The sequence below is a fragment of the Brassica rapa genome, chromosome A05, assembly GCF_000309985.2.
Source record: "Brassica rapa cultivar Chiifu-401-42 chromosome A05, CAAS_Brap_v3.01, whole genome shotgun sequence".
Lineage (NCBI taxonomy): Eukaryota > Viridiplantae > Streptophyta > Magnoliopsida > Brassicales > Brassicaceae > Brassica > Brassica rapa.
In genome coordinates, this window is record NC_024799.2 from 3,462,786 (window position 1) to 3,485,357 (window position 22,572).

Below are 22,572 nucleotides of genomic sequence, written 5' to 3' on the forward strand. Positions count from 1 at the left end.
TGACAAGGTGGAGTGGAGCTATCTCAGAACTTTGATGGAAGCTCTTGGGTTTGCCACGGTTTGGATTGATTTGGTGATGGCGTGTGTATCCTCTGTCTCCTTCGCAGTGTTGGTGAATGACAAGCCCTTTGGAATGATCAGACCTCAGCGTGGATTACGCCAGGGAGATCCTCTCTCTCCGTTTCTTTTTGTTATCTGTACTGAGGGTCTCACACATCTACTGAACAGAGCGGAAAGGATGAGTTTGCTCAACGGTTTGAAATTCTCTGAAGAGGGGCCTTCGGTCCATCATCTCTTGTTCGCAGATGATAGCCTTTTCATGTGTAAAGCTACTCAAAATGAAGCTCAGATTCTTCATGAGGTGTTACTGAGGTATGGTAAAGCGACTGGCCAGACTATTAACTTACAGAAGTCAGCAATCTCATTCGGGGCACAGATTGATCACGAGTGTAAAGTGGTGATCCAAGAAGTGTTGGGTATTATGAATGAAGGAGGGTCAAGCAAGTACTTGGGGTTGCCGGAGTGCTTCAGTGGGTCGAAAATAGAGTTACTGGATTACTTAAGAAGCCGGGTGAATGGAAGGTTGAATGCATGGTATCTGAGGAAGTTGTCGCAGGGTGGAAAAGAAATTTTATTAAAAACGACAGCCTCAGCGCTCCCTGTCTTTCCGATGTCAGTTTTCAAACTCCCGAAAAAAGTAATTGCCAATATCTCGGGTGCTATGGCCAACTTCTGGTGGGGTTCTGATGCTCATCTTCGAAAAATTCACTGGATTGCGTGGGAGAAACTTTGTTTGTCAAAGGAGAGTGGAGGAATGGGTTTTCGAGACCTGGAAGCTTTTAATCAAGCGCTTTTGGCAAAACAGGCATGGAAAGTATTATCGGCCCCTCACTGCTTATTGGCTCAGCTCCTCAAGAGTAGATACTTTCCAAACTCAAACTTCTTGGAAGCCAAAATTGGAGACAGGCCATCATATGCATGGAGAAGTTTGTTGTTTGGGAGAGAGTTGTTAATTAAAGGTCTACAGAAGAGAGTTGGAGATGGAAACTCAATCAACGTTTGGACTGATAGATGGATGGAGGATGAAGCAGATGGGTATGGATTGAGGGCGCCCTGGATTAAAAACTGCACCTTTAATGTTAACCTGAGGGCAAGAGATTTGATCGATTTTCAGAACAGAAGATGGAACGTACAGGCGCTGGAGGAGGTCTTCGTGCCATCAGATATTCAAATCCTCATCAAGAATCAACCTGTTACCTCCAAAGAAGACTTCTGGACGTGGAAATTTAACAAATCAGGGGCCTATTCAGTTAAATCAGGGTATTGGTTAGCGTCCCAAGAAAAAAGTAAAGACCTGCGCAGCTGGGTGGAAGCGTTCCCATCAATTAACACTCTCAAAGCCCAGGTTTGGAAAGTGCAGTCTGTTCCAAAAATAAAGATTTTTCTTTGGAAAGCTCTTTCACAAGCCCTTCCGGTTGCTGAATTGCTAAGTGAGAGAGGAATGAAGTGTGATGAGAGATGTCAACTGTGTGGATTCGAAGGAGAATCAGTGAACCATGTGCTGTTCAGTTGTCATCTAGCCAGGCAGTGTTGGGCACTCTCTAATATACCTTCTCCTCGGAAGGGGTTTAATGATCAGTCTATATATGAAAATTTGGATTATTTATTGAGGCTGAGTAAGGCTGTTACGACTGATGGTGAAGCAGTACGAAGGTGGCCGTGGATGCTGTGGTTTCTGTGGAAGAATAGGAACACTTTTATCTTTGAAGGTAAATCCTTTGATGCAGAGGAAATCTCAAGGAAAGTGAAAAAAGAGGCGGACGCCTGGTTCCTTGCGCAACAAGTGCAAAATGGCATGGAAGAAGTAGAGGCAAGTGTGCGTATGAAGGGGGCTACGCAAGAGAATCAGGCTGTTCCAGGAGGCTGGGTCTTGTGTGAGTTTGATATGGATTGGTCGAAGCGTCATGACACTATGGGGGCCGCTTGGATTGTAAAAGATGAGAATGGCAGAGTGTTGGAACACAGTAGGAGAGCCTTCTCGGATGTGAAGACAGTGGGGGAGGCCAAGCTTCGGGTATGGTTGTGGGTAATGGAGAGTATGAAGAGCTTGAGAAAGAAGAAGGTTAGGTTTGTCTCAACTTTTGGGGATTTTGTGGAGGCAGTTGAAAAACCTATATCCTGGCCAGCTTTGCAATATGAAGCCTCAGAAATAAAGAGAGAGCTGCAAGCTTTTGAGGCTTGGGAATTAAGGATCGGATCACCGGTGACAGTCAGATGCGCATCTTTCATTGCTCAGAGTGTAATGAGTCTTGGTTTGGCTCAGTCTTATGTGGCTGCTGGTCACCCTAGATGGCTAGATCACATTTATGCGAGTGAAAGAAATTCATCTGATGGTTAAGAGGAGTCTGTAATTTTTTTGGTCCGCCATTGTTGGGCGTGGATTAGTGTTTAGTCATGCTAGCGGTATTTTTTGGTATATTCTGGAATAGTAGACCGGGAAGGTGGTGATGGATGTAAAAATCGGTGTGGTATATATATAATTTCAATTTGGGAAAAAAAAAAAAAGAGAAAAGTTTGAGCCAAAAGTAAAGAAAACGAAATAAAATACTTAATGCCTTAATGGAGATGAATATTTTTCTGATACTGGAAGAACGAGCATCTTTTTATCGATGGCCTTTGTCTGTTCCCACTGCCTTTTGTAATATCTTTTGTTCTTCAAATACACTATCTTTTCTGGAAGCCATAAAAATTCGAAAGACCAGCTTTGTATAAAGGAGGGCATCAAAACAAAACGTCTCAAATCTTTTTGCCATGCAATTTTATATATAGCTTAACTCTACAAGAAAAATAAAACATCAAAGACAATGAGTTCCATATTCTCACACTCATCGTAAAAGATCAAAGTTTAATTAGACGTCAAAGTTTGGAGAATTAACTAAGTGATGGCTATATATTTCTCCTCTATGCCAGGCATGTATCAGTTTTTTGTTAGACAGATTTTTTTCTCTTTCTCCTCATTATAATTTGCAGAGCACTTATAGATTATGGCATTAGTCTACTAGTGTTTGGTTAGACTATTTATAAAAAAAAACTAAGAAAAAGGAAAAGCTTTATGTGGTGAAGCAATAGTAAAGAACAGATAATCAAAAGGTGTGTTCATTGAGGTTGGAGGATAGGATTCCCTTTATAGTGTCTCTTTATGTCTTAGCACTATTTCTTGCAAGTCAACCGCAAAAGCTGAACTCTTTTGATAGTATCTTTATTAGGTGTTTTTCATCTTCAATATTGTGATATACTTTGTAAATTTGCTGGCATCCTCCTTGCATAGTTGCATTACCTGTGAGAATCAGTTCAAAATATTTGGTGTTTTTGCATGATTACCAATAGAATAAACTATATGATTTTTTCTCCTGTTTATCTTGATTTTTTTGGTTCTTGAGCGATTTTTCACAAATGCTATTTTTTTCCATTAACATGCGAAAAATCTATTATGGGTTAGTCAATGAAAAAAGTATATACTTCCAATTTAGAAATGATAAAAAGATCCAAGAGAGTATTTATAATTGTCTACATGATTTATTTAGACCTTTGGAATGTTTATATTAACTATGACACTACAGCTACATTCATAGAACAATTGATGTTAGATTTTGTGTTTCTCATTAATACTATAAAGTAAAATAAGGTTGACAATTAAAAAAGAAGAAGAAGATAGTGACAACAAAAGTCTGATTAACCAGAATGTCAACAACTATGTAGATCTACAATAGAAAAAATAGAATCAATATACTAGGAAACGGAAAACCTGTTCGGTTTTTACGGTTTAAAACCGAACCGAACAATCACCTAATTATGTTCGGTTATGATTTGGTTTGGTTTTTCCATCTTCTGCGATTCTCTCGGCCACAGGACTCATTTCATGAACAAACCTCACTGATTCAGATAACCGGTTGAGTAGATTCATCAGCGCAATCACTTCATTCCTTTGCAGTTTGAGCTGCAATAAAAATAATAATTTAGTAAACATACAATGCATGAGAGTTCAAAAACATGACGATGTCTCTGCAAGTGTGGTTTATTGGTAGGAACTAGGAACTCACATTATGACGCAGATTCTCTTCACCGTTGACAGTAAAAAGGATTTTCAATGCAGTGCCGAGACCAAGAATCTGAAGTTTTCCCCATAGACGACATTTCTCACAGCCTACACAGTCCATTATTGCACTGCAAGGAAATCAACGAATATAAATTAAGCATTCAACTTAGCTACAACTTATTGCTCAAGAAAAGACCAGTGGCAAGCAGAGACACTCGCTGGAAATAAAGGGGAAAAAGAAGAACCTTATGTTTCTGAACTGTTTTTGTATTTGTTGTTTCAATTCTGGACCACGTTGGCCCTTCCAGAGCTTGGCTTCATCAAATGGTAGTGGACAAGCTGCTCTCGTCTTAGGATCACTGACTAGTTGTTTCATAAGAGATTTGGTCTTCAAGTCCTCGATGACATTGTCTTTGCCAGTCTCATATTCAGCTTCTACCAAGTAATTTTCTGCCTACAAATCACAAAAGCGAGGAGAAAAAACTATTTGTGATTATTCTAGACCACTGACCCCCTTTTTGTTGGATGATAAAGAAAGCTAACCTTTGTTACTGCTCTGAGAACAAACAAAAATGTGAAGTAAAGGTTCCGAACACGATCTGGGTATCTTAACACACGATCATACAACAATGTTAGGTTTTGACCCCACTGAACACAAAAAAAAATGGAGATCATTAGATGATTTTTAATTCTGCTTAAAAAACATACATAGCGGACAAGAGAGATTCCTGAGGCAGATCTTACCAAGTTTTTAGCTTCATCAAGTAAATAATCTGAAGCTATATGAACTGTAATAGATGAGTGAAGACCAGAGACTAGTTTGTACAATATCTTTTCCTCTTGGCACGACTGTTCAGATGTATCTACTCATCGGATAGACGCCATTATTCAAAATCCATACGAAATGATCAGCCACTTAGAGAATGAGGGTATAAAGAAACAAATCGAGAAGAAAAAAAAGAATGGAATAGTGAAGCTTACATTTGGGACAATTCTCAGAGTATATAGCATCCCATATCCTTCTAGCAGACGGGCCAATATAGCCAGTGTACCGTTCAGGATTCAGCAGAAGATTAACATACGTCATTTCACCTGCAATCATGTATTTTGGTCATCAAAAGCTACAATCTACCACAATAAGATTCAATACTAGAAGCACTACTTGTTACACATAGTCTCATGAACCAGAACTGAGTGGTATAGAAACAAAAGATAATTTGGATTCTGAAGAAAAAGGTTAGGAAGACAGACCATTGTCAGTTTCATCATCACTAGTCCAGGGATTATCTGTGACAGTCCAACCCGTGAAAGCTCTAGTGTCTACGGTACGGTCAACAGCACCCTGTGGCTTCCCTTCTTGACAAACAGGATTGTCTTTACTTAAAGCCTTCTTAAAGGGCTCAGGGAACTCGCTCTCAGGACACTCACAAACACTACAGTCTCTTAACCGGCACATGCCATCATCAGGCCAAAACGGGCAATCACACCACAGTTTAACCTATAAACATGGATCCAAAGCTAATCAAAACAGATACCTCCAAAACTCTAAACCCAATCTCAAGGAAGATGAAGAGAAAACCAAACCTTGAAATATCGGTAAAAGGGTGTCTTAACAAGGTCTTGAAGCAGTGGATGCAACACCTCAGTGTTGAGCTTATTCACCGTCTCGTAATCACAACAACAGTCTTCAACCATCCCAATGTACTTCTGCTTCTCAGCCTATATACAAATGAATAATATAAGAAAACAGAACTCCAACAAGTTTCTAGCGGCAAGGTCCTGGACATAGCCTGATGAAACATTCGCTTCAGACCCCCAAAATTAAAACAGTTGATACTTAGAGCATCAACGGTTTTTAGAGTAGAGTTTTTAACGGAATATAAAAAACCGTCTCTTAACTTTTAACGAAAAAAGCTAAGAACCGACTCTTAAATAAGATATTCTGCTAAGAACCCCACCCTAACAACCCTATCAATCATGCTCTTATTAGATCATTCATCTTCTAATTCAATCAAATATGTGTATATATATATATTGATTATTTAGCTTCTAATTCGTAAGCCTCCTAAAATCTCAGGACCGGCTCTGATTAGTTATTCTGATTCGAAGAGATTCTAAGCTGATCTCTAGCCAAAACACTATAAACCTAAACCTAATCACGAACTCGAAGCTAGACGAAGATCAATTCGCGCTCTCCCTAATCAGAAACTTACACGAGCTTAAAAGAGAGATACCAAACCTTACGGCAATTGCAATCAAAAATCGACGAGTTCTGAGTATTCAGAAACACAGCGACCGCGACGACAGCTACAGCTCCGATCAGCAAAATCAATCGCTTCGGGGATCGTTTCTCCTTTGCGTTCACGTTTCCGACGTCCGTGTCCGCCATTATACTATCACTAGGAGGAGTGAATCTACGCGGTGAGAGAGTAAGTCTCTGTTAGTGAGTGTTAGGTTTTGGTGCGAGAGAAAAGTATGATACAGGCGACGTTGAGAAGTCTCCGGCGTATAAAAGCTGAGAGAATGTGGTGGTGGGCGTTTCTCATTCGAACGACGGTTTAATAAAACCGCAACTATCAGAAAACCAACGGCGATCGCAAAAGGTAGCCAGATCTAACGGCTAGGGTGCCTAATAATCCTATTAATTTTAACAAATTTATAAATTTCATAAAAAATCATGTTGTATTAATGATTTAAATTTTTTGAAGTGTGTGATGATATCTAATTTTAGAATACTTGAAATAATTTGATTTTTAGTGAATTTTGGGTTGATTATGAAATTTATTGTGATTTTAATTAAAACATTTTAGAATTCTATCTAAAACAATAATATTTTTCATAGCAAATTAAGAAAATTTGCTAAAACACATTCAAATCATAACAAATTCTCTTGAACTTGTCATTTATAATATTTTTAATAGAATTGGATTTTAATATATCTTTTAAAATAGCAAATTAAATAATACTAGATTTTTATTACTGAACAACAATGAGAATCGTTGTTTTTATACATAGATGCGGAGTTACCAATTTGGTTTACATAGTCAATATAAGTTTGTAAATGTTTTTGCTGTTAAAAGAAAAGAAAAAAACAACAAAGACAGTTTATCAATTTATTACAAATTAATTCACTGAATGGTTTTTATATTGGAATCAAATCTGGTGTTATTCAATTTAACTTGATTTTGGAGTGAATTTTAATAGATTTGAAATGATGAATTTTCTTTGTTCTTACACTGGAAAATCTCTAGCAAAATATTGTACAAAGGACTATTCAACCAAAGCAAAAGAACAAACAGTCTTTTACAAGTTCTACAACTCAAAACTACATTAAAAAAAAAACATTTTTTTTCATCCCAGCTTCGGTTTCTTGGCCGTGTTGCCAGCAGAACCATCGCATGTCTTGTTTGGTTTATTAGAACAAGGTTGCACATGCCCGGACTCATCATCATTCCCCTTCATTATCTCCATGACTGACCTCGCCTTCACTTTAGTCTTACCCTGCTCCTTCCCTCCAGCTTCAACATCTTTCCTTGTGTTATTATTGTTATCACTACAAGGCAAAACCTCATCTGCTTTCTTACCTTTATCTCCAGGTTGTGAAATTTTAATCCCAGGAGAAGAAGCATAATAGTTGCGATCAAAGTTCCCCCATCTGAACATAGCGCTGAGTTTCTGCAGCTCCAACGCCTCCACAAGAACATTCAGCTCATCGATGGTGTACCTATACAGAAACCTCTTCTTCCCACTCGGACAAGCACATAGATTCCTCACGTGGCTCAGACACGAGAAACGTTCATCGGAACATGAACACTGGACAGCGGAGAAATGCAGATCCACGAAACAAAAACAGCATTCCCTCTTGCTCACGTCATCAAAACTCTTGTCCATTCTCTGAGACTTTAGTGAACTAGCAAGGAACTGTCTTCTACTCCTCTCTTGCTTCACCCTTGACTACATAAAACAAAAGCAAAGAGGTAGTGAGCAAGCTCCTCACAGCTACCAAAGAAGAGGTAGTGAGCATATATACATACCTTAACAATGCTGGTAAACAAACCCTCCTTGCCACAAGCGTTAAGCCATCTCATATTATCTGCTGTTTTCTTCTTGGATAGAGAGTACTCCTTAAGGTGTTTGACAGCTTCCCGTGCAGCTCCTAGTAATATCTTATCATACGATATTAATGATTTCTTCTTCTTCTCTTGATTCTGATGAACAGCAACATCCCCATGGGGTAACCAATCAATGGGAGCAAAGTTTGCTTTCTCCAAACAGTTGAAGCCACAGTTTACTGCAGAGTAGCATGACCCTGGAAACAAGATAACATACTGGCCAGGGTTCTGAACACACCGGGTCACTGGTATACCCTCCATGTTAAGTGCATATGGAGACATTATCATCACCTGCCAAATGAATTAGAAGACAAAAAAGTTATGATAAGTCTTGCTTCTGAGTTTTGAAAGAGTAATGTGTATTGATGTTTAATGTGGTTTTAAGTACTTACAGGTTCACGGCTCATCTTTGACTGTAGTTCTCCTGACATCTCAGGGAATAAGTTCATCAGCTTAGAACGATGACACCCTGCTACAGAGTACCACACTCTAGGAGCTCCCACATGCAAATAGCAGAGCGAGTAGAGTCTGTCCTTCTCAGATTTCTGCACAGCAACAAATATGAGATTAAACAAGCAAATTACATTGCAAGAACTTCAATTGATATAAACTATAAAACTTACCCACAACTGGGAAGACAGAAACATTCCTACACTTAGACGAGGAACACCAACTGATTCACAGTCTTCATACGATAGAAGAGAGCCAGGAAGCTTAGCTGTATTGTTCAGATTCCAACCTGATGTTTTGTACTTGCAAGACTCAGATGCTCCAGGTAAAGGAAACCCACTGCTAAACGTTCTGGTGTCTAGATCATTCCCATAAAGAACCTCAATTTCAACAAGTGGACTCTCAACAAGTTGTCTATACTCTTTTTCAACATCTGCAACGGTTGGCTCTTGTTTTAGCGATGGGGTTGAAGAACTCTTGGAACCCAAAACCTCATCCTCTACGCTAAAATGCCTCTTCTTATATGAATCTGCAAAGTTCTTAAAGGTCTCCAGAGTTTTCCTGGGACCGCGTTCTACTCTACAAAACTTGACGTTCTCCTCCGATGTATGATCCTCATCATCATTATCATCATCATCATCATCATCAGCCTCCTTTTTGATCGTTGTGTCATTAGCAGCATCAAAGAGCTGTACCTGAGTGTCGAATTTGGAAACCTCCCAAACCTCCTTCTCCTCGAGAAGACACGGAGGTTTCCACGAAGGAGGAGGAACCACACAACAGATTCCATAAGGCTCAGCTTTGTCACGCAAGGTAGCAATATACGAGAGTGTGTCACTGAACTCCTGACAATCCATTTAACATCATTGTTTACTAAAGACAACGTAAAAGCAGTTTAATCCCATTGTTTTTTTTTTTTTCATAGCAGCAAAAGCAAAAACTAACCTCCTCGGTTGGGTTGAACACTGGAGCTTCCTCAAGGGTTACGTTCTTGGAGACTCTCTGTATCCGTCTTTCCCTTTCCTGTGAATAAGAATGCAAAAGACTCAACATACAATCTTGATACCTGCATTCTCATACGTCTATAAGCATAGTAAAACAAATCAAGCTCCAAAGTGTTATCCTAAATCATTAAGAGCAGGCACTAAAGTAACTAAAACCATAAGCGGCTAGAAGGGGTATGGAACTCTCATTGGCTTACCTAACATCTTATACATCAATTCATATGTCTACTAGTAGCCGTGACTTAGCACACATTCCATAGAACCTAACGTTTTTGACAGACAAAAGAGCAGAGAAGAGAAGAAAAACATATCTACAAATTACCCTATATGAAAGAAAGAGAGGAATGAGATATAGTTATGGGAACCTCAGGTTTGGTTGGCTTTAAGGTCTCCGAGGTGGGCTTTGTGTGATCATCATGGACTATCCACGGTCGGCTGCTAAGAGACAACTTGAAACTAGCATCATCCATACCGAATCCAGTTATCTGCTCTTGTACTTGTCCCGGCCTGGAACTTTCTCTGTCTTGGTGAACATTCCTCAGCACAAACGTTGTTTGAGACACAAAACCTGGAGGAGTTGACAACTTGTCCATATTCCCAGTTTTTGAATATGCGTGGTTACCTTCAATTCCCATTATTGTAACCTTTACAGCCACCAACCAAAGTATTATTTTTCCGGAAGAGGAAATAAAGCTGAAGCAACTGAGAAAAGAAAAGAAAAAAACTAATGTCAAAGTATGAACTGTGGCAGTGCCAATACTAAACATCAGAACGAGAATGGTTTCATAAAAATGCTCTTTCTTGGTTGGTTCTTGGAACCTTAAGCATACAAGAGCAAGCTACTATGCTGGACTAGATACCATCTAAGCTTTTTGAAACTGTAGAAGACGAATCGTTCTTGCTTAATCAAAAGATTATCAATTTTTTCCCTACGAAATTGTAAAAAGCCAATCTTTACCCTTAAAATCGTTTTTGAATTCTCAAAATTAAACCTTTTTCGAAGAAATTCACATAAAGGAAGCTCCTTTTCAATCACAGGATACGCAAAAAAATCATTTGCAGAGCTTATTGAAACAAAACGCTTTCTCGAAGGAAGTATCGGATCTTTATTAGGATTCATTCAAAATCTAAGATTTTCAGACAAAGAAACGAGTAGAACACATACCTAGGCGAACTGAGATTCCTGAAACTTTCAGATATTACCGAAGCAAGTGCCTCTCGAGTCTGTTAATTGAGAATATACTCCCTCCGTTTTTTAATATAAGTCGTTTTACACCTATGCACGTAGATTAAGAAAACCATTAATTTTTTATATTTTCTAAACAAAAACATCATTAATTATTTACCTAACCACAATTCAACCAATAAAAAAATAGAAGATATATTATCATTGGTCATACAACATTAATTATTAATAAATTTTACATAGAAAACCGAAAATGACATATAATTTGGAACAAAAAAATTTATCTAAAACGACTTATATTAAAAAACGGAGGGAATATATATTAATATTATAAATTAATTTCCATTAGAAAATTAAATGAAATTCATGTTTCTATAGATAATTGGCATTCAATTCCTGATATTAATCTATTTATTCTCTAATTGTTAACTACGCAACATAATTCCCTAAATGTGTATATTCACTTAACAAAGTTAGACGTTTTAAAATATTTCATATTAACATGTTTATTTCTAATTATTGACGACGCAATATAAAGCTAAATGTATATTTACTTAACAAAATTAGGCATAAAAGAAATTTACATTAAACACTAATTTGTCTATCTTTTACTTTCTTTTAACCTGTTTAATTATTTTATAATCGTTGAATACACTCTACAACTTTTTAAAATGTTTATTGACTTTAAAGACGTTTAAAAAACAACATTAAACACTAAGACTCCGATTGGTGACTATTTTGAAAATAAGAAAAACGAATAAGAAAGAAACGTAAAAGAATATAATTGTAGAAATGGTTGTTCTATCCAATATTTGACAATAAATAATTTTGTTTTCATTTCTCTTAAAAAAAGAAATAGTAGAGAATGAAATTGAAAAATTATTTTTTATGAAAGGTGATTTTTTTAGAAATATAAGAGAATGCATTATTACTCGTTGTTCTTTAGTAAATTTTTTATCAATGTTAGATTTTCTTTCTCTCAAATTCTTGATTATTTATTCCCTAATTATTGATTCCGCCACATAATTCTCTAAATATGGTAAAATCAGATATTTAGAAAATCTACGCTAAACGCTAACAAAAAAGAAAAATCTACACTAAACACTAGTGAATATCTTTAGTCTAATTTTGGTTTTTTATCTTTTTGTCGTATATTGTCCCAAATTAGATGTCGAAACGTCTCTAACTCTCACGATTATTCAAATTTTAGCAAAATAAAAAACTCTCACGATTATATGTATTTTTAAAAAAATTTATCGCAAGCTAGGTTATTACATTAAAGCCTAGCTTCATGTCTTTGTGAGCTTACTTCTTCCTTGGGTTGAAGAGCTTAAATGTCAATTGTTGTTCCTCTGTTCAACCGGTTTTACTATCTATCAATTACACATTCGTAGTTATATAAATCAAAAAAATTCAACAAAACCAAAAATATTATTTACTCAGAGATTTGACCTGAAATCGATACATGAACATTTAATTTGATTTCAATAGCATTAGAACATCAACATATCACACGAAGAAGAACTTAAGTTGTCAAAAAAACAAGAACAAAAAAAAAACAAAGGACATATTTCAACTACACCATTTCGACAGTTCTACTATCGTTGTTGTTCTGCTCATTGCTTTCATTTTCACCAGACATTTCTTCAAGCGATTTGCCTTTGGATTCAGGCACCAAGAAAGTGAAGAGAATACCCAAGAAGTTAATCACACCCAACACGAGAAGCGAGTTCCTGACCCCAATCCCTGGAGGGTATCCTGCGTCTGTCTTGTTCTTGTCAGGGCTTTGAGCCAAGTACAAGAATCCAAACGCACCAACCATCGCACCAAGCTTTCCTGATGCGGCAGAGATACCATGACATGTTGATCTGAACCTAGCTGGGAAGATTTCTGCCGGCACGACGAATGTTGTAGCATTGGGTCCAAAGTTAGCAAAAAAGAATGTTAAGGAGTACATGATAACGAATCCAATGCGGTTGTCCTTGTGAGTCCAGTGGTTGTACGGAATAGCCAAAGCGAACATAAAGACCGTCATGAAAAAGAATCCCATCAGCTGAATGGCGAATCTTCCAATGACGTCAATGAACACAACTGTGAACCAGTAACCAGGAACCGTGCTACACAAGGCGATGAGGGTTTGCGCACGCGCGATCTTGAAAACTTCTTGAACCGCGTTCATGGTCTGAGCCGGAGGGATCCACCCGATCGCGCTGAAAATATCTTTCTGGAAAAGGTTTTGACTGTAGAAAGCGATGTCGAGAAGGAACCATGTTGATGTAGTGCCAAGCAAGTGAAGTCCATGGCGTTTCATGAATTGCTTGGAAAACAAGGAAAAGGATTTGGACTTATCCGTTGAAATCTCTTCCAAAATCTGTTCCGGCTCTATCTCCACTTGCAGAACCCTAGACATGTCTGAAGCAGCTTGCTGTGCGTTTTTAGCAACCAAAGCTGTGTATCTCGCGGTTTCCGGCATCTTGGACCTTGAGTAATACGTCATCGACGCAGGGATAGCACCAAACATGAGGATTATACGCCATACAAAATCTGCTTGAGGTACCGTGGATCTCAAGGCATCATCCGCATAGGCCGGCGCTGGGAACTTAGCATCAAATATAGAGGAAATGATAATAGCAAAGATGCCACCAGCCATGATCCCAAACCCTTGCATTGCGAAAACAGCTGAGATAAACGCTCCACGTGTCTTCTTGTTAGCGTATTCAGACATGATTGTTGCGGATAAAGGATAGTCACCACCAATCCCAAACCCTAGCCAAAACCTAAAGAAACATAGCGTGGCCATCACGGTTTTTGGTTTGTCTCCAAAAGAGAGACCAGAGGCTATGGAGCAAAGAACCATGATCATCAACGTCATGCCATACACTTTCTTCCTCCCGAGCTTATCACCAAGCCACCCGAAAAACAGCTGACCGGCAAGGGTCCCACAGAAGGCAACACCGTTGGTGGCAGCAGCAACATTGGGAGGGAGAGTCCCTGGCTTATGGGAGCCTTCTTCGTGGTAGTAAATGCGGCCGAGTAGCTTTGTGACAAGAGAGATGCAGAAGAGATCGTATGCATCGGTGAAGAATCCCATTCCAGCAATTACAATCGCAGTAAAATGGTACCATTGCGTCTTGGCTACGTCAAGTGCATTCAAAACTTGTAACTGATTATCTGCCATTCTTCACTTCTGTAATTTCATCAAAAAAAAAATCAACATTAGTAATTTTTTAGTAGCATATTAAAGCTCGAACATCTAAATAATGGACTGATCGTATATTTTCAAATATTACTAAAAAAGTTTCATTTACTAAAGACAACTCCATTGTTTTTAATTTTATAAAGATTTGATAAGCAATTATTATTATTTTTTTTTGAACTAATTTTGTTGTTAAGCAATTATACAGACATGAAAATAGTGATGTGTAATTCATAAGTTATATGCTCTACATTTTTCGGGAAAAGATGATATGGCTCTTTACCTCCACGTAACCAAATCTTAAAAAGTAAACGATGATGTGGTAGGTCTGTCTATACATGTATATGAATTAAGGCCTAATTTCCTATGAATTAATCCAAAACAAAACAAAAATTTCTAGAAGGGGAGAGGTAAGATCCAAGTCTAAAACTCTACAAGAGAACTTATAGTAATAATGATCCAAGAAAGTGGAAAACACAGCTTGATTAAAAGAGCAATAGTAGAATCAAATCAGATTGACTAACATTATTTTTCATCCTTAAAAAAGGTATGGATTGTCAAATTATACATAAACATCCACAAACATTATTAATGAAAAACAAAAAGACTTAAATTAATATACAATCTTCTTCTACGTGTGAAATGATCTGATCTCTGGGAAAAATGTAGAGATGGCGGCAAAGAAAGTGAAGTGGGCGTTGAAGCTACTGATCGATGAACAAGGAGGATATATAGTGCAACCGTTTTGAAACCGCCATTTATAAGCAAGTATATATGAGATATTCAACTAGGACAGGCTGTTCTGTTTTGCTGCAAATATTTATATTTTATCATTGAAAACATAGCTGGTCCAATATTATAACACGTTCTTGGTGTTTTTCCCGTATTGACCATGATTTGTTTTCTGATACGGAGAGTTTAATGCTTGCAAAACGCAAAATTTTAATTCTGGGAACTTCACTATTTAATACAATCACCAGATACCTATTACCTGCCATACGGTTTAGGCAGATATAAGTTTCAAATACTAATAAAGTATAAGTAAAATTTTGTCCAAAAAATTAAAAATAAAATAAAATAAGTAAAATGTCGTACACTCTTAAAACAAAAAAATTAGAAGAAGAAACAAGATTAATTAGAAGAAGAAACAAGTTTCAATTAGGAGTGTGTTCAAACTTTGATTACTTATTAAAAAATCTTCTGCTTGACAAATATGTTATGAAATTTTAGTAATAATTTGTATAACTCAATGACGTGAACAAAAAATTAGAAGAAGAAACAAGTTTCAATTAGGACTGTGTTCAAACTTTGATTACTTATTAAAAAAATCTTCTGCTTGACAAATATGTTATGAAATTTTAGTAATAATTTGTATAACTCAATGACGTGAACAAAAAAAATTAGAAGAAGAAACAAGATTAATACAACAAACATTTATTTTGTTGACAGTTTATGCCCAAAATGTTATATCATGCCAATGTATTTTTATTTAGTAATATTAGATATGTATCTAACTTTGTTTTAGTAAAAAGAGCAGAAATGCAGGATGAACATATCTACAGAAACAGCCTACAGTGTTAATGGTTTTTAATAGAATAATTTTATCATTTTTACTATGTATAGAAATAAATATATTTTTGCTAGAAAATCATTCACTGATTCTAGAATGATTGCAACATAGAAGAGAGACTGCATAACTGAACCACAAAGAGATTACAGTGATCTTTTCCAATCCTAACATAAAAGAGTTTTTCTACAGATTTTCAAGAGGCATTTTCACACAACAAAACGTGAAATAAATATTTATTGTAAAGTGATAGTAAGGCTCATGACTTCCAACTGTAAATTTTGTGTAACATAATTATATATTAATATAAAACTTGTTTGTTTTTCTAGCTTAGTTGATCTCACGATTACAAACCATAGAGGATGTTGACAAAACCTGAAGAAAGTTAACAGGCATATATGAAGCCATTAGTAAATTAAATGAAAATTTATTTTCAAACAAAAATAAGAGGTGATGGTACATTTTTAGTCTACTTATCTTGAAAGAAGGCAAACGTTTTTAAATGGAAGGAAAAAAAACTGAACTGATGGTATTCCACATTTTTCAGTATATTGAGCTAATTTGCTCAAAATCTTAAAGGGTAAAACTGATCAACCATGTGTAACTCATAAATCATAGGTTTGGAACAATGAAATCCTAATTCAGATATTTAACTACTAATAAAGTAATTATCACAATTTTTCGGCGGATTTCAGTAACTACCTCACTTGTTGCCCTGAACCAACCGATAGAGAAGAATATTTCTTTTAAAATCGGTACACAGACATTTTCATTTCAATAGCATTAGAACATCAAAATATCAAATGAAGAACAAATTAAGTTGCTAGAAACAAGAAGACAAGAGAAAAATAGAAACAAAGGGCTTCTTATATCAAACTATACTATTGGGACCGTTCTACTATCACTTTTTGTGTTCTCATTGTCTTCATTTTCACCGGACATTTCCTCAAGCGACTTCCCTTTAGATTCAGGTACCAAGAAAGTGAAGAGAATACCCAAGAAGTTAACCACACCTAACACGAGAAGCGAGTTCCTGACTCCAATACCTGGAGGGTATCCTGCGTCTGTCTTGTTCTTGTCAGGGCTTTGAGCCAAGTACAAGAACCCAAACGCACCAACCATCGCACCTAGTTTACCTGATGCAGCAGAGATACCATGGCAGGTAGATCTGAACCTGGCTGGGAAGATCTCCGCCGGTACAACGAAGGTTGTAGCATTGGGTCCAAAGTTAGCAAAAAAGAACGTCAAGGAGTACATGATAACGAATCCAATTCGGTTCTCCTTGTGAGTCCAGTGGTTATACGGAATAGCCAAAGCAAACATAAAGACCGTCATGAAGAAGAATCCCATCATCTGAATCGCAAACCTTCCAATGACGTCTATAAAAGCAACTGTGAACCAGTAACCAGGTACCGTGCTACACAAGGCAATGAGAGTTTGCGCGCGTGCGATCTTGAAAACTTCTTGAATTGCGTTCATAGTTTGAGCCGGAGGTATCCACCCGATTGCGCTGAAAATATCTTTTTGGAATAGGTTTTGACTGTAGAAAGCGATGTCGAGAAGGAACCATGTTGATGTAGTTCCTAGCAAATGAAGTCCATGGCGTTTCATAAATTCCTTGGAAAACAAGGAAAAGGCTTTGGACTTATTACTTGAGATCTCTTCCACTTTCTCCTGTTCTGCCTCTATCTCCACTTGAAGAACCCTAGACATGTCTGAAGCAGCCAGCTTTGCGTCCTTAGCAACCAAAGCTGTGTATCTTGCGGTTTCAGGCATCTTGGACCTTGAGTAATACGTCATGGCCGCAGGGATAGCACCAACCATCAAGATTATACGCCATACAAGATCTGCTTGAGGTACCGTGGATCTCAAGGCATCTTCCGCATAGGCCGGGGCAGGGAACTTAGCTTCAAAAGCAGAGGAAATGATTATAGCAAAGATGCCACCAGCCATGATCCCAAACCCTTGCATAGCGAAAACCGCAGAAACAAACGCGCCACGAGTTTTCTTGTTAGCGTATTCAGACATGATTGTTGCGGACAAAGGATAGTCACCACCAATCCCAAACCCTAGCCAAAACCTAAAGAAACATAGCGTGGCCATCACGGCTTTTGGCTCGTGTCCGAAAGAGAGACCAGAGGCGACAGAGCAAAGGACCATGACCATCAACGTCATTCCATAAACTTTCTTCCTCCCGAGCTTATCTCCAAGCCACCCGAAAAAGAGTTGACCGGCTAGGGTTCCACAGAAGGCGACGCCGTTCACGGCAGCAGCAACATTGGGAGGGAGAGTCCCTGGCTTTGCGGAGCCTGGGACGTGGTAGTAAATGCGGCCAAGGAGCTTGGTGACAAGAGAGATGCAGAAGAGATCGTAAGCGTCGGTGAAGAATCCCATTCCGGCGATTATGATGGCTGTAAAATGGTACCATTGCGTCTTCGCTACATCGAGTGCATTCAACACTTTTAACTGATCCCCAGCCATTCTTGTTCACCTCTGTAATTTCATCAAGAACTCAATATTAGCAAATTTTAGTAGTATGAATCATATAAGAACGACTGCTCGTAGATTTTCAAATAATAGTAAAAACTATCTCTTGGAACTAAGAAAGAGTTCGTTACAAACATTAAAGCACTTGGCCAACTTGGAATTAAGTTAGGCAATTTTAAAAGCAAAAGAATTAAATATTTAAACCCCACTTGAAATTTAATGTTATACTATAGTATATGAGTTTTATTTCTCATTTCTCATTTCTCATTTCGTTTATCTCATAATCATAAGCCAAAAAGTATGTTGACCTAAATAAGAAAGAAAAAAAAAAGTAAGGTATGTTAATCAAGCCTGAAGTAAGGTGGTAACTGGCGATTCTAAAGCCATTAGTAAACTACATAGTCTACATGTAAAATAACTTAATTATAAGCATTCACATAATATAAAAGAAAATGAAGGGATGACAAATGTCAAGTGTTTTATTTATTATTAAACCGTATTATGCAGAAATGAAAGTAACTAAGTATGTAACTTGTTTTCAAAAAATTGATTCCAAGATTTTCGACTTTTCCAAAATAAATTAATAATTGATTATATTATTTTGGTTTCTTCACTCGTACGTAACAAATCTTTTAAAGTAAACGAGGAAATGGGAGGTCTATATATTTATATGAATTTTCAACGATTACTATATTATCTTTACTCTATAGTCACCCACGAAGGTTGACTTGTGACATTTGAATCTGAACACGATACCAAAATTTCTCACGAGTAAGAGAGCAAGTTGTTTTGTCTTAATTGCGGATACACTTACTCCTCAAATTAAATACGGAGTATAGTTTTTCCTCTTATTGAAGACATTATATTTTTATTTTCTTTTTATTAGAGTAACATAATTTTCGTTATTTATGTGCTTGTAAATCATCTGATTCATGCACTTATAAAAAATGTCTATATTAAGGCAGAGATAAGATCAAACAAATACGTTTTCAAGAAAACGAATCCTAATTAATGATCCAGAAAATTGGAAAACATAATTTGAATTTTTTTTTTAAAGCAACAATAAGAGAATCACAAACAAATGAAGCTCAGATTGATCCAAAATCACTACTGACAAATACCTAACCGAGATAGAAGAGGCAGAATGGACAAAATAACATCATTCAGCAACCATACAATTGCCAAATTTTATATAAACATCCGAAAACATAATGAAAAGAAAAACGTACATGAATATACAACAGTCTTCTTGTTATGTGTGTGGGATATGATATGATCAAGTGTTTAAGGTATATGTCAGAAGAGTGCAGAGAGAAAGGTCCTCTAGTTTCCTCTATTTCTGGGGAAAATGAAGAGAGATGGAAGGAGAGGAAGTGAAATGAGCGTTGAAGCTGTTGATGAACAAGGACAAAGTGCAAGCGTTTTGAAACGACCATTTATAAGCGACTCTATAAGAGATATTCCATTTTATGTTTCGGTATATTCTCCCTCTAGCGACGCCGTTTTCTATCTTCAATATTTTTTCTCTCTTTTTATTACAACTTTTATTTCGCTGTAATTATTCTTTTATTATCTAAAAACAGCTGTTTTACTATAATAATAAGTTCTTGTTTTGTACTTGTAATTGACCATGAACTGTACTTAGATACGGAGGTTTTGATGTATTTTTATAATATTAAATTGGGATCTTCAACATTAAGTACAATCACTAGATACCTATTCTCTGGCATGCTATTTAGGCAGATATAAAATTTAAATCATAATAGAGTCAAAATAGGGGTTAAAAAATGAGAGACTTACATAAAAAGACACATTGTGAGTTTTGTTTACTCTATAAGACACAAAGCAACTTTGACACACTTTTTCCTGCCAGCTGTCTTTATTGAGACGGAAATAACCTTGGTTATTACTAAAGAGAAATATACTTATTTTAAGGAAGCAAACCGAAAAAGAACCAGTTACCTTGTAATTGCAATAAAGGATAAAGCAATAAAACAAAAAATTAGATATATGAGTTTATGAGAATATATCGTGAACGTCAGATCATTTTGAAGAAAGCAAATCCAACGATCCGGAGATGTGTTGATTTGTGGGCGAGTTTTTGTGGACGAATTCTCATGGACAAGGTTTCTCGTAGACAATTTGTGGACACCATATATGTGGACAAACAAATTGGTAGACAAGAGAAGCGTTGATAACATGATTTTATCGAATGTTATAGAAAATAATTGCCTTCTTTGTCTGTCTAAGAAAAAAATGAGAATTGTTTATTAACTTCTTGTATACTCGATTTAGATATTTATAAATTGAATAAAGAAGAAATTTTTTTGTGAATCAATGAATTATGGATCTAATTCGTCATTTAGTAAAATTTCTCTATAAAATCATTCATCATTCATCATTATCATGAAACAACGATTAAGCTTTTCTGTGGACACAATTCAGTGGTCGAACACACTTCTGTGGACACAGTTTATGTGGACGTGAAAATGTTACAAAATTTTCTGTGGACACCGTATCTACCACCACCTTTTCCACCTCATGTCTTCCACCTCATATTCACATCCACCACCACAACATCCACCAACACGGCATCCACCACCACTTCCTCCTCCTCGCATCTTCCACCTTTGTATCCACATCCACCACAACAGCATCCACAGCCACGACATCCACCACCACATCCTCCTCCTCACGTCTTCCACCTCCGTATCAACATCCACCACCATAGCATCCACCATCACGGCATCCATAATCACCACCAGCTCTTCATCCTCACGTCTTCCACCTCTGTATCCACATCCACCACAACGGCATCCACCACCACCTCCTCCTCTCGAGTAGCCACCTCCACCACTGTTTTTACCCTCATGAACCAAGATAAAAAATCAGACAAGAAATTAACTTTCCATATATGAATCTGTTAGATATATCTATGAAATTAGGAACATAGAGTTATGATTGAGAATGGATTGGAGTTTCTGAATTCATGGTGTGACTCACCAATGGTCGAGTATGAAGAGTTGGCGGAACAGTTTCAGATCGAATAAAAGCTAGAAGTGGAGACATAAAGCTTCAACAAAGTGATGGAGATGTCGAATTTGAGAAAGTGGATTAGGGTTCGGATCGATCTGTAGTTTTAGTAGAAGTTGGTAAAGAGCCAAAATTAGGGTTCATATCTGGGGGTAATCGATTTTGAAAAGGGGATCTGTCTTACAAAAGTGAAAAAGATTTTATTATATTTCGAAATTTTTTATTTTCCTCACTAGTTTTCTAATCGTTATAATGAAAATGAGAAAATCGGTTGGTTCAGTTTCTTGGTTTACGATCTAGTTAGACACTTATCCAATAGTTATTCTTTACATAGATAAGGGGTAGTTATGACAATTTACTAAGAGAAAGTGTCTACTTGGGCCAAAGTGTCTATGAGAGTAATTCATAACTTGGAATGTGTCTCTGAGAGTAAATTTCTCTTAAAAAATTCTAACAAAATGAATTCAGTTAGCATTTAGCAGTGTGGTCAGACTTTGGTTACTTATAAAAAACTACACTATGTTTGCCTAATTCGAGACAATCATTTAATTTTAAAATATTAGAATTTGATGACACACTATCTTATAAAGTTGTAATAATAACTTTTAATTTGAATAAAAATAAACTTAGGGACGTGAACAAAAGTATTTAGACGAAGAAATCAACATTGATACAACAAGCAGTTATTTTACGGCAAAAAGTTATTTTAACAATTTTTAAAAAAAAATTAGTGATTTTTGATATGTACAAAACTTTTTTAAAGTGAAAGAAGAGTAACTGCATGATATCTATATCTACAGAGTACATACTACAATGTCAACTGTACTTATTTGGGTATGGCCAGGCCGTATGGGAATAACACCTATTGTAAGGCTCATCACTTGTGGAATGGTATGTTTCGTATCTGACAAGTAAGAGACTTTAATGCATTTCCAGAAATACAAGTGTATCTTGCTTAGTTGTTTTAGCCCAGCAAGCTACCTTCTTTCTCTTCCGTGACCCAACAAGTTTTTTTTTCATGGCATCTTAATTTCCATCTATTATTATTATGTAGTAATATTTTATACAATAATGACCCTCGTTTTTAATGATTTATAAAATAATTCAATGGTGTTAAAAAAAATACAATAATACTACTCCCTCCGTTCCCTAAAATTACATATTATAGAGAAAAATCTTGTTTCAAAAAAATCTATTTTTTACATTTTCAATACATATTTTATTAATTAATTGCAAACTTCAAAAAACTTAATTGCACTAGTTGAATTTTTATTGGTTTAAAATTATGAAAAAAGATAAACACAAAAAAATATATAAATTTAATATGTTTTATTAAAATGTGTGAAAAATTTAGAATATGTAATTTTAAGGAACAGAGAGAGTATTTAGTAATGCTCTATAGTCTATATACATGTCTTTCACGTGAAATAATTTCGTGATG

The 22,572-nt window shown here is 36.5% G+C and overlaps 4 protein-coding genes across 7 annotated transcripts; all 4 read right to left on the bottom strand.

Moving 5' to 3' along the window:
* Nucleotides 1-3,637: 3,637 nt before the first annotated feature.
* Nucleotides 3,638-6,703, bottom strand: LOC103867067 (endoplasmic reticulum oxidoreductin-2). The gene is made up of 9 exons (XM_009145097.3): nt 6,336-6,703; nt 5,681-5,815; nt 5,348-5,594; nt 5,078-5,188; nt 4,841-4,959; nt 4,640-4,744; nt 4,342-4,550; nt 4,101-4,224; nt 3,638-3,997 (listed from the first exon to the last, which is right to left on the bottom strand). Exons 1-9 carry the CDS (start codon nt 6,483-6,485, stop codon nt 3,851-3,853), a joined length of 1,347 nt encoding a protein of 448 aa, XP_009143345.1. The 5' UTR covers nt 6,486-6,703; the 3' UTR covers nt 3,638-3,850.
* Nucleotides 6,704-7,284: 581 nt separating this feature from the next.
* LOC103867068 (probable inactive lysine-specific demethylase JMJ19) lies at nt 7,285-10,922 on the bottom strand. 4 transcript variants are annotated; one of them, XM_009145098.3, is made up of 7 exons: nt 10,828-10,922; nt 10,028-10,364; nt 9,604-9,681; nt 8,832-9,503; nt 8,601-8,753; nt 8,131-8,499; nt 7,285-8,050 (listed from the first exon to the last, which is right to left on the bottom strand). In XM_009145098.3, the coding sequence occupies exons 2-7, from the start codon at nt 10,295-10,297 to the stop codon at nt 7,448-7,450; spliced, it is 2,145 nt and encodes a 714-aa protein (XP_009143346.1). In that variant the 5' UTR covers nt 10,298-10,364; nt 10,828-10,922; the 3' UTR covers nt 7,285-7,447. The 4 variants fall into 4 exon arrangements, with proteins under 4 accessions (XP_009143346.1, XP_009143347.1, XP_033148147.1 ...); XM_009145099.3 differs by having other exon boundaries at nt 10,028-10,306; nt 10,828-10,914; XM_033292256.1 differs by having other exon boundaries at nt 10,824-10,860.
* A 1,338-nt stretch (nt 10,923-12,260) lies between these two features.
* Nucleotides 12,261-16,107, bottom strand: LOC103867069 (inorganic phosphate transporter 1-4-like). The gene is made up of 2 exons (XM_009145100.3): nt 14,657-16,107; nt 12,261-14,035 (listed from the first exon to the last, which is right to left on the bottom strand). The coding sequence occupies exon 2, from the start codon at nt 14,024-14,026 to the stop codon at nt 12,425-12,427; it is 1,602 nt and encodes a 533-aa protein (XP_009143348.1). The 5' UTR covers nt 14,027-14,035; nt 14,657-16,107; the 3' UTR covers nt 12,261-12,424.
* A 235-nt stretch (nt 16,108-16,342) lies between these two features.
* On the bottom strand, nt 16,343-21,133 carry LOC103867070 (inorganic phosphate transporter 1-4-like). The gene is made up of 2 exons (XM_009145102.3): nt 19,328-21,133; nt 16,343-18,104 (listed from the first exon to the last, which is right to left on the bottom strand). Exon 2 carries the CDS (start codon nt 18,090-18,092, stop codon nt 16,488-16,490), a length of 1,605 nt encoding a protein of 534 aa, XP_009143350.1. The 5' UTR covers nt 18,093-18,104; nt 19,328-21,133; the 3' UTR covers nt 16,343-16,487.
* Nucleotides 21,134-22,572: the final 1,439 nt, after the last annotated feature.